The following is a 15,782-nucleotide window of genomic DNA, read 5'->3' on the forward strand; positions in this document are numbered from 1 at the left end:
GTGTTGCTGTATGGGTAATTTTTTTCTTAGAAAGCTTTAATGTGAATGAAACTATTCCTTAGTGTGCATTTGAAAATCCCACTGAAAGCAGTTGAAAGAAATTAAGTGGTCCCCCTTTGAGGTAGGGAGCACATCTGGAGAGTTGAAAAAAGTGACAGCGACACCTCTGCATTGTTCGAGGAGAGAAAGGTCAACCAGGAGCAGAAACAGAACGCTCAGCTCTCCCTACATTCTTTCCCTGGAAGGCTCTCTGAGCCTCCCTTACTTATTTAAGCTCTGTAAATGCAGTGGTCTTGAGACTGACCACCTCCCTGTTTGCGGGTGGGTTGGGCTGAAGGGCAGGAAAAGGAGGAAGGAGATGAAGAAGGTCTGAGTAGATGATTTTGTCAACAGCAGTGTCTACTTGGGGCCTTTCTTACTCTAGGGGTGTACAACATCTTGCCTGCGGTTTATAACCGCTCTTTAAAAATAATTTCCCTTTGGGACGGCCCCAGGCTGCTTCCTGCCACCCCTACCCCCACCCTTAGAGGCCCCGGGTAAAGAAACGCCTTGGCTTTCCGTTCAGGTCTTTAGGAGTAAACAGCACGCTCGAAGGATTACAATCGACCCGAGGCCAATTCGACCTTTTCCCTTTGCCGCCCTTAAATGACCCTTGACAGCAGCCCCTGCTCTCCCTTCAAATGGAAAACCCACAAGACACACACACAAACAAAAAAACCCAAGTCTTCCTTTCGGTTGCTACCCGCAATGACGTTTCCCCCTCGGGTCCCGCCCCTCCGGGGGCTTGGAATTTGGGGATTGGGCAAGAGGCTGTGGAGACAGGACTCCGATTGGATGCAGGGAGCTGACTGACAGCATGGGCGGCCGCCGCGCCCTCCCTCCCTCCCCGGTGTGCGAGTGAGTGTGTGCGGTGTTATGCCGGACAAGAGGGAGGCGACCGTGGCGGCAGCGGCTCTGTTTATTGTCCCTCTCCGTGTGTGGATGTGAGGAAGCCGGGGCTGAAGAGCGGCAGACGAAGGCGGCCTTTGAGGCAGCAGCAAAGACCTCGTCGAGGACTCGGGCGACCTGAGCAGCCTGCCTTCCAGGAGTGTGAGAAGGACAAGGCGCCTCTGCATCCCCGCCACGTCCGGACGCCCCGGGCTCCTCGGCCGCACTCGCGCAGCTTGCACCTCCCGGAGGGCTTCGGTCCCGCTTGCTGCTGCGCCCGCGGGCAGGCAAGAAGGCAGCGCTGCGGCTCAGCCGCCGCCGGCCGCCTCCCGCTTTCTCTTCCTTCTCCTCACCGCGGCGCTAGGCCCGGGCGACGCGACCGCCGCGCCTCGAGTTTGAGGGCGGCGGGCGGCGCGGCCTTCTCGCCGGGCTCGGCCGGACGTCCGCTCCGGGTTCCCGCGATGGGGCGCGGGGGCCGGCGAGGCTAGGAGCGCGGTGAGCGGAGTGGTCGGTGCAGAGCAGCGAGCCCGGCGGACCCCAGGGAGGCGGGAGCGGCTGCCGCGGCCTCGGGGCCTGTGAGCGGGAGGCACCCGCCATGGCCAAGTCGGGCGGCGGCGCGGGAGCCGGCGCTGGCGGCAACGGGGCACTGACTTGGGTGGTGAGTGGTGGGCCTCCCGGGGCGGGCGGGGGTCCGGGCGGCTGCATTGTTCGCGGGCCTCCGCGGGGGAGGAATTCCGCGGCGCGGGTGGGCGGGGGAAGGGGAAAGAGGGAAATCCCGTCCAGAACGCGCGCCCCATCGGGGCTTCTGCCAGCAGAATCCCACCCCCGCTCCCCGCGCCTTTTCTTTCTTTCTTCTCTTAACCCCCTGGAGGCTCCGGCTGCAGGAGCGTAACGTGCAGTTGAAACTTTGGGGTACGAACCATGAAACGTAATATGTAGCCTCTGTATCTTCTCTCCCTAACTCTTCTAGGACAGTCGGGCAAGAGATGGTGGGGATAGCGAAAATGCATGTGTGTCTGTGTGGGTCAGTACTTTCTACAAGTGTGGTTTAAGAAAATACTGGACAACGGGTCAGTGTGTGTGTGTGTGTGTGTGTGTATTCTAAATGCAACCGTTTCTGGAGGCCTTATCTCTCAAAGTACAATGGATTTGGGCGACTACACCGATTTGCGTTTAAATTTGGAAAGTCTGATTCGATTGACAGGGTATTTTAGATGGCTGTTTCTTCGCAGTTAAAATATCGTACATATCCATCTGTCAGGTTGAGATTATTGAAAGAAGTGCTTACCTACGTCATCATCACAGGTGAAACGGGGTGGGAGCTGAAGCGATGTCCTCCAGAGGTGACTGAAGTGCTTAGTTCTGGAGTTAAAGGATTTTGGCGCCCTGTTCCTTCTGGGAAGTAGAAGCAGCAATTGAGGGGAAGAACTGGTGAGACCGGATTCCCACGACAGATCGATAAATTCACCGGCAGGCATTTCACTTGCTCAGCTTAGAGTTCAGACCAGGGTCATTTCCTATACGAAAATCCCAGCTAAGTCAACTGACTAGGTATTCTAGAGAAGAATAAAAAATGTTACACTTTGTAGGAACTCAATGCATTACTACCCCACGGAACTTGTAAATTGGCATTTTTGTGACTTAATTCTTCACTTTCTCTATGTCACTCCTCTCTCTCTCTCTCTCACTCTCTCTGTTTAGATGAGTTGACTAAGAGTTGTGCCATACTGACAGGTGTTCTTTGTAAAAAGGTCGTTACATCAGAAAAACATTTTTAACCATTTTATATTTGGGTGCCAAAGTACTTTGCAAAATAATTTGCCAGTTTCTTGTTGAATCTCTGAATTTTGTGTACCTCTGTTAATGTATGAAAGTATGAACCGAGAGGAAATGTTAATAAGTTGGTGGTCCTTGTGAACATGAGGAAGGGAGATGGCATGCATGAAAGGAATGACTTTTTTTTTTTTTTAAATAGATGACCTTTTACCTTTGTTACTAAAATCAAACGTCCGAAAAGGAAGCTAGAGAGCTACAAAGTACTGTGAGTTTTAATTCACTCTTTGGAATAGTTGAGGCCTAAAATGTGTTTCCTCTGAGGACTTCTGATTCAATAGCAGTAAATATTTGCTCCAAGGTTGGATTGGTGAACTTTAACATTTGATAGCAATATTTTAATTTACCGTTACTTAACCTTGCAGATAAATTAATGACCACTTTTCCTTTCAAGCTCAATAGGAAACTTTCATTTGTATAAGAAATTTAGTAAAACTTGATGGATTTCATTCAACATTAGAAAAAATCCATTAGAAACGAAAATTAAATTCAGCATTCTACTAATTAGGAGAAATACTGTAAAACAGAAGTAAAATCACTTGGTCTTTTATTTATAAAGATTCTTATTGAATTAGAAGTTTATTTAAAAGATAATGATTATAAGTTATCTTTCATTTCATGCTTTAAGTTAGGTTATATAAACATTCTAGGTCCATTATATATCATTGTTCCTAAACTGAGTTTTCTGGACAGTAATATGAGCTGGTTATGGGCTTTGGTGTCAGATTGATATAGGTTCAGATTCTGTTGTTAGCACATATGTATAGTAGATTGACTTTTTGCAAAACACCTAGCCTTTCTAATCCTGTTTTGTCAGTAAAATAGTGTTGCATTAAGAATTAAATGAAATAGTATATGTAGTATAGTACCAAGCTTAATGTTTGTTATTAATGGCAAAGTTAAAGAAATTCACCCCTAGGAATAATAGTTCATAGTTAGTTAATTTTACATAAAATGTCTGTGTGTAAAATGAATTAATTTTTCCTTTGTAAGAATTTGGGGGTTTATTGCAATGTCATCTATTTTCAAAGAGGGGTAACTTTATCTGCATTATAGAAGCTGGTGTTACGTTGCCACCTGCTTGTAGATAATAGGAAGAAATAAAAATGGAATTAGTCTGTTATTTTTTTCTGGGTGAGGAGTTGATGCCATGTGTTGCTGGTATTAACAGCTGTTGGGATGCATGTCAGCATGCATTAATTTTGTCATTGTGTGAAAGTTTACTTTTCAGTGTCAGAAACCACAAAGCAAAGTGGTTTAAGATTGGCATTATTTTCTCCTTTTAATAATTTATTTGGTTTATGTTTGATTTGGTTTATGTTTGATTTGCAGTATTTCAACCAGATTTTTTATAATTAAAAATGAAAAATATATATTTGGTCATCTATTTTGAGTTAAAGTTAATGACTATAAATGCTTTTTTGAATCAAATGGAGTTTCTTGAATTCTTATTTGTAAAACCTTGATTAGTAGAACCCTCAATAGTCTGTTTTATTCTCAATCTTTTATCTTGTTTTGAGTGCTTGTAGCACATTTGTGAAAATATTAGAATATAGTTATGATTATAGATTTCCTTTTTCTAGTAATATTCTAACTTACTGGATTAAAAATTCTGTAATGGAGGATGTTAAGCCTCTGAAGCAATTGATAGCCAAATGATACGATGATCCTCCTTCTATCATCAAACTCCAGTAATAATCTCTAAAAGTTGTTTCTTATAAAAATGTAACCACAATTAACATAGTGTCTGTTAAATTCATTGTATGTAACATTTCTTCTGTGACTATTTCTAATTAAGGAAACATGACTGTATATTCAAATGCCATCTAAAGATTTGTTTTAAGAACCATTCTTTAGGAGTTCATTATTGCAGGTCCACATTCCATAACCAGACTTTCATAAACAATGTGCCCTCCCTATTAAAATGTATTTCCTATAGTCCCCATAATAACTTATCTCTTCACTCTTTCTTACAACAAACCATGCTTGTTTTTGTCATTTTTACCTTTCATCAGGAGTGCTTCTTTTTCTTCTTAGCAGTCTAAATCTTTACTGATCTTCAGGGCTTTCTGAGCCTCACTAAACTTATTTTTCAGCTTATCCCCATCTTTTTCTTTCATTCAATTTCTGTTACACTTATCAATCACAAAACATATGTCTTTTAATGCAACTTTCATGTATAATTTTGTCTTTCAATGATATACACTTCTGAAATTAGATCATAAAGTTTGTGTGTGGTGTGTGTGTGTGTGGTGTTTTGCAAAGATCTGGATACATAATTCAATCACAGTTATTGTTAACAAATTGGATAACTGACATACTAACTTTCTGAAATCTACTATTAGTAAGATAGGTAGCAATGTTCTTTAGGTGTATTATCAAGTAAACATAGCAGTATTTAGAAGCATTTTGTATAAACTGAACTTTTCCTGAATAGAAGTATTTTGTTCACCTGTAGTTTCAGTTCTGTTAGGTACTTGAGTGGTGACAACAGTTGCATTTTACCAAATACATTTTTTAAAAAAGTGTCTTGTATTGTTTTTAAACCTTAATATAAATAAGACCCCCATTTTTAAGAAAAGTTGAGATATAGTTATTGTTATTCCCATTTTCAGAGAAGGAAATGGGGATTGAGAGATTTGGGTAACAAACTGTTAGGCACATGACTAAAGCAAAAGTGGGTTTTAAACCAGGCTTATGTACTTAACTATCATTTACACAGTCTTCCTGTTTATAAACATTTTTAAGAAACCCTTACTTTTTATACCCTGATATGACAGAAAAGAGACTTCTAGGATATACTTCTCCCTTTCTACTAACCTTTTGCTTTCACACAAAAAGCTAAGAAATGTCTTTTTCAGAGTATACATATCTAGTTTAGCAGAATGCTAGGAGGATGGCTTATGAAATCAGATTATCTGGTTTTATAATTCAGCTTCTTCCAGTGCTATCTTGTTAGCTTTGGCAAAACACTCTTCTGGATCTCAGTTATCTCATCTGTACGAAGTTATCGTCATAATAAGTAGCTATTTCATGGAACTCGTATAAGGTTCAAGATTATCCATATAATTTTCCATAGGGCTTGGCACATGAGTGCACTTGTGTGTATATGTGTATGTTCACTCATTTGACATCTTTTTAAATTCCATTATAAGTATTTTCATACCTTTTACATTAGATAAACATTTTTTTTTTCACAGTAGAAATCTAAGCTTCCTTGCCCATTACAAATATCCGTCATTTTCTACCTCTTTCCTTGTCCCTTGGTATGGGAGGGTATTTCTGGAGGAGCATAGATAGGGGACAAATTGTTGTGAGTAGATTACATGGGCCCTCAACACTTTTATATAGGTGATACATGGTTACAATGAACATTAAGGGATGGCAGCCTTTAGGGAGAAAAGACATGGAAGAGATGTTACGAAGGATAAAGTTAAGTCTGAGGGGACTATACAGATGGTGAAAAGAAAAGGTTTGTTGCTAGGCTGCCAGCCCCCAGTCCCATTCTTGTTGGCTTGGTGATGATGCAGTTTCTTTGCTGATTATATGAATGAGTGGCACAGTCCTTTTTTAGTACCAACTAGTAAACATCTCTGTTCTGCTAGTTGGCATCATTGTGTTCTTCCATCAAAAAATAGGAATTGTGAGTGATTGCCCAAATTGCTTAATCTCAGGTGACAACTCTGTGCAAGCTTTTCATGAAAAGATTTTTGTTATGTACTCATTCTGAAAAATAGAAGCTTTTCTTTTGGTAGTTGAAGTGTTCTTGATAAAGGTCAAGTCATGGATAAAGATTGCATCTGTTTTTTAATTTGGAGCTAGCAATATTTCATAAGTGTTACAAATAGATTAACATGTAAAATGATTTTATATAATTGTTTTCATTGTCATTTAAAACTCCCTTAATAATGGTTTATTTGTCAGCTACCTTTTGAACTTTAGAAAAAGTCAGCTAAGACATCAACATACATTTAGATGACAGTTAAGAACATCTTTCAGATATATGTAGGATATTTCTCCTAATATGGAGATTATTTTACATTTTGTCTTGAGTTTTATATAGGGTGAACAATATTGCCTTGTTTTCTTAGATTTCAGTGTAATTGAGGGCTTGACTTATTTATTACTATAATTCGGTGATTTGACCATCCAAATAATTTAACGTAGTTAAATAAATTACAAATGAACTTAAATAATACATTTTAATTATTTAAACCTAATGCAAATTTACTTGCGGATGCTCTTGGTCATTATTTTTAAAGAAATATTGTTTTTTTATTTTTATTTATTTTTGTGGTACTGCGTTTCAAACCCATGGCCTTGCACATGCGAGGCAAGTGTTCTACCACTGAGCTAAATCACCAGTCCCACATTATTAATTTTTATTGACTGTGGAATACTGAATGGTATCTTATTATTATGACCACATAAGAATAAGAAAAAGTTAAATCAGAAGACCCCAAATTAGCATAATTCTCTTATGCTGGAGGTATCAAATATACATTGTTCTTTATCATCTGAACTTGAGCATGCTTTTATAAATGTATAGTTGTGAATTTGCTGGTCTGTTTGTTCAAGCTAATTTTCTGTTTTCTCTATAGTATATTATCAGCAAATAGTGTTAAAATAGAAAAGTTACCTACGGCAACATTTTTGTTTTTAAGAGATGGAGATTATGATGACAACAGTTGGGGAGAAGATGCAAAACCTATTTCTTATTAGCTTCTCTCTTCTAACGCTAAGGGTGTTTGTTTGTATTGTATTTTTATCTGTTCTGGGGATAGGATCATCCCATAAACTAGGGGAAGAAAGTTGCCTTCTCTCTCCTTACCCTCAGATTTTGACTTTTAGTGGCCTGGATATTACTTAGGGGGCTTCTTTCTGCTAATATGCAGGAGCTGAAAGAGACCATTATTCCAGTTTTTGGAAAAGCTTATAGACATTTCAGGGGGCAAACCTCCTCTGTTGGCTGCTAGGGAGCCTGTGAACTGTACAAACTACATTTGTTGAGAATGGGAACATAAAGACAAATCCGACTGCAATGTTAGTTTCTACTTTGTACCTTGCTAAGGCTGCCAGTCTTATTTGTTTGTTTTGGTTTCAGTTACCTGTTTGCCTAGGTCTAGTGAGAAAATTGGGTCTGCAAAAGTAATAAGTAGGTATAAACAGTGCTCTAGAAAAAGAAACTTTCAGTTTTATTTGAACGTGTTTTTTCACAGATATGGAATAATAAACTTTTGGCATCTGTTTTGTATTCATTGGAGAAAAACTAGAAAATATGTATCAAAAAAGAAAAAGAATGGCCCACATTTCTACTTTCTACAGATAATTTGTTTTGGTCCTCTTTTGGGTATCTTATTTTTTCCTATGCATGCATACATTTACATATATTTTTTCCTAACAAAAAAGGCTCATGTTTTATATTCTTTTGTAATTTTGCTTACTAAACAGTATAGTTTTAATTTATTGCTGAACAAAGTAAAAATACTCGATTACTAATGTAAATTTATATAAAGGCTGTAGCAATAGATGATTCAAATTTACACAAATATTTTTCAGTATGATAATTATAAATATTTACTAAATGAAATATCCAGTGCTTTACATCAAGTTTTAGAAATTATTTTAATATCATAATTGAGAGTTGATTTGATATCTACAAATAACATTTAAAATATCTATTTATTATAATATTAAAAAAAAATATATTCCTTAATTCTTTTTGTTACTTTAAATAGAAAGATACCTCTTTGTATTTCCCTCAACAGCTTGTCATATGTCATTTAGGAAAAAATTTTGGCATAAAATGTTTTAAATATATCATCAGTTATAATTTACATATTCTTCATAGAGGAAATTGTGAATAATAATTAGAGAAAGCAACCTACATTTCATGTTCTGATTTTTTTATAGTAAAAATTTTATTATAACCATTTCTAAATATGAAGTTCAATAGTGTTAAATATATTTACATTATTATACAACAGAACTTTAAAACAATTTCATTTTGCAAAACTGAAATTCTACACCCTCTAAACACCAACTCCGCCATTACTTCCTCCAGCCCTTTAACCACCTTTTTACTTTGTTTCTGTGATTTTCACTTAGCTATTTCATCTAAGTGGAATCATACAGTTTGTCCTTTTGTGATTGACTTATTTTGCTTGTTCATGAGCTTCATCCGTATTACAGCAGGTGACAGAATTTCATTGTTAAACCTGCATAATATTCCATTGTTCTTCATACCAGTACCACATTTGCTTTATCCATTCACCCATTATTGAACATTTGAGTTGCTTCCACCTCTTGGCTATTGTGAATAATGCTGTGATGAACGTTGGGTATGCAAGTACCTCTTTGAGATTCTGCTTTGAGCTCTTTTGGATATATATACCCCAAAGGATGATTAGATCATATAGTGATCCTATTCTTAATTTTTGGAGGACTTCCTTATCATTTTCCATGATGGCTACAACATTTTGTATTCTCGCTAAATGTGTGCAAGAGTTCAGATAGCTCCATATTCTCATATTTCTTATTTTCTGATGACTGTCTTAGTAGATGTAAGATAATATTTTATTATGGTTGAGTCTCTTTTTATTTGCTTGTTGGTCATTTGTATTTGGAGAATTGTCTATTCAAGCCTTTTGCCTATTTTTTAAAATCCAGTTATTCTGTTGTTGAGTTATAGAAATTTACATATCCTGGTTATTATTCCTTCATGTAATTCATTGATAGTTTCATTCCATAGGCAGGAAGGTCTGGGGTTTCCTCTTCTGCCTATTCTATTTTAATGTGTTCTTGAATTAGGCTTAATGGTATTTTATTGGGAATTTTTGTATCAATAGTCATCAATCTGTAGTTTTATTTTATCTTTTCTAATTTTGGTATCAGAAAATGGATAAAATGCTGGTCTTATAGAATGATTCTAAAAGTGTTTTCTGCTCTTTTTTTGTGGGGGGGAATAGATGGGGGAAGAGTTTGAGGAAGATTGATGTTAATTCTTGGAAGAATTTCTAGTGTTGCCATCTGATCCTGGGCTTTTCCTTGTCGCAAGGTTTTGATGACTGCTTCATTTTCCTTACTTGTAGATGTGTTTAGATTTTTTTTTGTTTCCTCATGAGTTAGTCTTCTAGGACTTTTTCTATTTCCTCTGTGTTATCCAATCTATTGGCATATAATTGTTGAATTAAATCTCTCATAATTCCTTTTTTCCCCCTTGTGATGTCCCCTGGTCAATTTTAATTGTTTTATCTCTCTCTCTTGTTTATGTAGTCTTGCTAGGGGTTCATCAATTTTGATTTTAAAAAAAAGTCAACTCTTACTTTCATTGACTTTTTCCCTATTTTTCTCTTCATTTATCTCTTCTATAGTCTTTATTATTTCCTTTTTTCCACAATTTTGGATTTAGTTTCTTTTTGTGGTTCTTTGAGTATAAAGTTAGATTGTTGATTTGAGATCTTTTTAAATGCAGTATTGCTTTAGCTGCATCCTGTAAGTTTTATTTTTATTAACCTCCATATATTTTCTAAATTCTCATGTGATTTCTTCTTTGATTCATTGGTTGAATGAGAATGTGTTAATTTCTGCTTATCTGTGCATTTTCATTATTGATTTCTAGTTTCATTCCATTGTAGACAGAAAAGATTCTTTGTATGATTTTATATGATTTTAATCTTAAATTTGTTATGACTTATTTTGTGGCCTAACATGTGGCCTGTGTCAGAGAATGTTCCATGTGCACTGGAGAAGAGTGTATTCTGTTGTCGAGTAGAGTGTTTTGTATGTCTATCAGGTCTGATTGGTCTGTAGGGATTGTTCAAGTCCTGTGTTTTCTTATTCATCTTCTGTCCTGTAGTTCATCCATAACTGAAGTTGGGCTGCTGAAGTTTCTTACCATTATTGTGTTGCTGTCATTTTCTCCCTTTAGTTCTGTCAATTTTTGCTTCATGTATTTCGGTGCACTAATGTTAGGAACATGTACTTTTATAACAATTATCTCTTGTCCTTGTCTCGTGACAGTTTTTGCCGTAAAATCTATTTTGTCTAATGTAATTAGATAAATTAGATTTCTGTGCATGAAATATCTTCTTCCATCCTTATAGCCTTATAGTATTCTTAGACTTAAAGTGAGTATCTTGTAGACAGCATGTAGTTGGATGTTTTTATCCACTTGACCAATTATTTCTTTTAACTGGGGCATTTAATCCATAATATTTAAAAAGTAATAATTGATATGGAAGAACTTTCAATGGCCATTTTGTTGTTTTCTGTACATCTTATTGTTTTTGTCTTATCTTTCCTCCCTTGTTGCCTTCTTTTTATTGATTTTTCTTTATAATGATATGTATTAGTTACCTTCTCATTTCCTTTATGTATATCCTATAGATATTTTCTTTGTGATTATCATCACAATTACATTAAACAGTTTAGGGATAGCAGTTAATTTTAACTTGGAAGACCCTCATTAGCATTTCTTGTTGTGCAAATCTAGCAATGAATTCCCTTCCATTTGTTTTATCTGGAAAAGTATTAATTCTTTCATTTTTGAAGGGCAGTTTTGCTAGATATACTTGCTTGGCAATTTTTATCTTTTAGTGCACTGAATATGTTGTCTCACTCCCTTCTAAACTACAAAGATTTCTGCTGAGTACTTGGCCAATAACCTAATAGAAACTCTCTTGTATGTGATGATTTGCTTTTCTGTTGCTGCTTTCAAGATTCTTTGTGACTTCTGACAGTTAGATTATGATGTGTCTCAGTATAGGTCTCTTTAGCTTTATCCTTATTTGAATTCTTTGAGCTTCTTGAATTTGTATATACATTTCTCTGCTCACATTTGGAAAGTTTTCTGTCGTTACTTCTTCAAATAAACTCTTTACCTATTTCTCTGTTCTCCTTTGTAATGTGTATATTGTTTGATTGATGTGACCTGTAAGTCCTGTAGGCTCTCTTTTTTTGAAAAAAAAAAAATTTAGTTGTAGATGGACACAATATCTTTATTCATTTATTATTTTTTAATGTGGTGCTGAGGATCTAACCCAGTGCCTCACACGTGTGAGGCAAGTGCTCTACCACTGAGCTACAGTCCTAGCCCTCTGTATGCTCTCTTCATTTTATTCTTTTTCATTTTTCCTCCTCTGACTTTCAAATCCCTACTTCAAACATTCTGATTTTGTTTTTGCCATTTGCCTTTTCAAGTCTTGTCAAGTCCTTCTGTATTTTCTGTTGTTATAATATTTTTCAGTTTCACAAATAATGTTTGATGTTTCCTAATAGTTTTTAAAATTTTGTTTTTACTATTTTGTTTATGCATTCTTTTACTAATTTTTTTCTTGAGATGTCTATCTGCCCACTTAATTTGTTGAGCATCCTTTTGACAGTTATTTTGGGTTCTTTGCCTGGTAGTTCATGTGTTTCCATTCCTTTAGTGTCAGTTTCTGGAGATTTAATTTGTTCTTTTGAATAGTTGTTATTTCCCTGTTTCTTTGTATGTCTTATTATTTTCTGTTCAGACTTTGGCATTGAAGAACTCGTCTACTTCACTACTCTTTGCAGTCAGTTTTCATTCTGGGAGGACATTTGCCATCCAAAATTATTCTATCCAGAGAATCTGGAGACTTTGCAAACCATTTCTGGATATGTATCCTCTCCAGGCTTGTGCACATAACCTCTTAGTTGCCTATATTTACTCAGGAGCACTCCCTAGTGTCTGTCGCCCTTTCTGTACCTTCTTGCACAGACTGTCAATAAGCCATGGAACTTGGGCTCCACCTCGTGTCTGGTTTTGGTACTGCAGATTGTGATGCTAAACCAAATGACTGCTTTTGTTCTGTGACTCATAACCTAGAACGCTGTTCCTGATTAGATTTAGGCAAGATGAAACTAGTCTCTAGGGGTAGTTAGTACTCCTGTTACCCCTTCATTGGATGTACCATTCCAGTTCTTTCCTGCCATAGGAGAAGTTGGAAGTTGGAAGTCTCTTCTCAGTCTTGCCTTGCTGGGAAGGGTGGGACAGTAATGGGTTTGATGTAGTGTAGGATCTCTTTAGTGGTTTCTGGATTCTCACAAAGGGAAGTAGCTCATATATTGTTGTTTAATCCATGTTTACATGGGGAAGAAAGTCCTGCGCTTCCCTGTTCTGCCATCTTGCTGACATGTTTTCTGGTTTTTGAGACATCCTCTGTAAGAATGACCACTTTCTGAACTTGACTGAAGCATTCCTTTTCTCATATATCCATTTAGGATCAGGCATAGAACAGAAGAGGTAGAGACTGTTTGAGAGGAGGATGTGGGGAAAGAAATTTGAGCAAATTGTATCCTGTGATTGTATGAATATAGCCTAATGAATCTCATTAAGTATAATTTTAATGCACCAATAAAAAGTAAAGAAGGATGTGGGGAGCTGAAGAAATAGCTCACTTTGGAGAGCGCTTGCCTAGCAAGCCCAAGGCCTGTGGTTCGAATCCCCAGTGCCTCAGATGAAAAAAAAAAAAAAAAAAAAGGATGTGGGAAAAGTGGTAAATTGACAACAGAATGAAGAGGTAGGGCTTTTATCTTGTTGCCCATTCCCATGTGGCACTTCACTGTACCTCAGTAAGGCCAACTGTGGAAGTCCAAATTACATAGAAATGAGACTTCAGTTGAATTAATCTTAAAAATATTTTGTTGTGATTGAGTTTGTTTTGAGGAGTATCTTGGATAAGAAAACTTTCACTTATATAGTTATTATATGTACCAAACCTTGTTGTTTTTTGCGGGGTGCGTGGGGTGAGCTACTGTGGATCCAACCCAGGGGCGCTTTATCACTGAGCTGCATTCCCAGACCTTTTTATTCTTTATTTTGAGACAGGGTCTCGGCCTCCCTAGTTGCTTGGATTACAGGCATGCACCACCATGCCTGGCTTGTCCCTAACCTTTATGCCACTAATTGAAAACTTAGAAGTGTAGTTCTTTTACTTTTGCTTTTTTTTTTCTTTGGTACCAGGAATTGAACCCAGGGGCACTTTTTCTTTTATGTACTTATAAGTTCAAGTGGTAGAAAGTAACTCACCTTCGATTCTATAGCTCCTGTCATCTTTAAGTATTTTCTTAAAGAGAGTGATCTTGGTCATTGTGATCTTTGTTGTAGCTATTCTAGGATCCATTTTAAAAATCAACTGCTTTCATTGTTAAATTTGTTTTTATAAATTAATCACTTATCTCACAGTTACAAATTTGGAAACTTTTTAGCGTTTTAAACATATATTTCATATTCTGACCAGCTAGTTCATCATTTAACTCTTGACAATAATAGATTTTGAACAATTATTTTCTTTTGTCCAAAGACATTTTAAATGATGTCAGTAGTATTAATGATAACATTATTAAATAATTTATATAAAATTTATGGCATTAGGAAATTATAGTCTGTTTGAACTTCCTTAGTGTTTGTATAATTGTTAGGTCTGACTACTCAAAATCATGTATTTTTAATTTTGAATGTAATTACATCTTAAAATAATAACTTTAAAGATGATGCTGTGTTTTTGTCTAGGAATTGGATTCAAGTTGTATACTACTTGTTTAAATGTGCAAAATCTGTCTACTATTATTTATCTTGTATTTTTTCTACTAAAGTTCAAAAGCTCATGAAGATATGTCAGTTCTCCTTGTGCTTGAGTTTTTTGACTCTAAAAATATAGGCCATCACATATCCTTCTTTCTAGTGGAATGTCGTATTTGTTAGTATTAGGAATTCCAAAAGGATAATGTTCTCTACTGCTATTAAGAATACTGGGAAATCATTAGTCTTGGGAATTTTATTTGTAATTGTTAGCATTAGGACCTACTTCTTTAGAACTGGCAGAGAAACTGAAATCATAGGACGTCTCAGTGTTGAGGCACCCAGAGCTGATACTGGCATGATCTACAAATGTGTGATGTTCAAATATTTTATAAACCTTGCTATATCTGCCATATCAAGTGTTTATTAAATCCATAGGTTAATATTTGTGTAGGTTAATTTTATCTACATTTTACTAAAGTCTTCAATAACTTAATGGTAGGGAACCTACATCTAGAAGCTTTTGGGACTCCTGTAGCCACCCAGATTTAGTCATTGTTATCCTATACCTGACCTGAGCTCACATTTCTTGGGAAGTTTTAAGAACACAAAAATTAACTTGCTATCTTACAGAATTGGATAATGTTTGTATTCTTAATTGAATAGATGGAGGCTATCCTAGTGATTCTAGTGACTATGAGTACCCACATTTTGGGTTCAGTCAAAACTGCCACTTCAAGTTGTATTATAAACAAACAAAACTACAACTAGATAGATTTGTGTTCTTTAGGTCTCAAACATCAGTGATCTTTGAAAATTTTTTTCCATTTAAAATAAAAAAGAAAACCCATTTCATGTGTCCATACATATTTTAGTTTACCCCTTGATAGGTTATTTAAATTTGATTTTTTGGTTAATTTTAGACTCTTTTTGATCAGAACAATGCTGCAAAAAAAGAGGAGTCAGAAACTGCAAACAAAAATGATTCTTCAAAGAAGCTGTCTGTTGAGAGAGTGTATCAGAAAAAGACACAACTTGAACACATTCTCCTTCGTCCTGATACATATATTGGTTCAGTGGAGCCATTGACACAGGTAATTGTCAAAATTGGGAAATGTGTATCTCTATCTACTTTTTAAAATTTAAATTTTTTAAATTGATTACACATGACATGCATTTCGACTCCTTATACATAAATGGAGCACAGCTTTTCATTTCTCTGTTTGTACATGGTCTCTACTTTTTAATATATTGATCAAATTATTCTGATTTAATGGGCTTTGTAAGTTCATAATTTCGTATCTCTATGATCATGAGTAAATAAGGGAGAGAGATCTAGGTCTTTTTTTTTTTCCCCTCCTGGAAATAAAAACTATCAGAAGAAGTGTAGAGTAAAATGGTGCCATGTGGACTTTTTAAAAAGATTATAAGTTCATGCTGTGGTTTACTTTAATGGTAGTACCTTCTAGAACTTATA

The 15,782-nt window shown here is 36.5% G+C and overlaps 1 protein-coding gene across 4 annotated transcripts in view; it reads left to right on the forward strand.

Annotated features, from left to right (window-relative positions):
- Positions 1 to 1,451: 1,451 nt before the first annotated feature.
- Top2b (DNA topoisomerase II beta) overlaps positions 1,452 to 15,782 on the forward strand; it is a 58,347-nt gene continuing 44,016 nt past the window's right edge. For 3 of the 4 annotated variants that reach the window (XM_047532667.1, XM_047532669.1, XM_047532670.1), the window contains exons 1-2: positions 1,452 to 1,585; positions 15,229 to 15,399. In XM_047532667.1, the coding sequence (XP_047388623.1) occupies positions 1,523 to 1,585; positions 15,229 to 15,399 (234 nt within the window). In that variant the 5' untranslated portion in view covers positions 1,452 to 1,522. The remainder of the gene's footprint in view (positions 1,586 to 15,228; positions 15,400 to 15,782) is intronic. The other variant, XM_047532668.1, reaches the window with a different exon arrangement.

Source organism: Sciurus carolinensis, chromosome 17 (assembly GCF_902686445.1).
Source record: "Sciurus carolinensis chromosome 17, mSciCar1.2, whole genome shotgun sequence".
Classification (NCBI taxonomy): domain Eukaryota; kingdom Metazoa; phylum Chordata; class Mammalia; order Rodentia; family Sciuridae; genus Sciurus; species Sciurus carolinensis.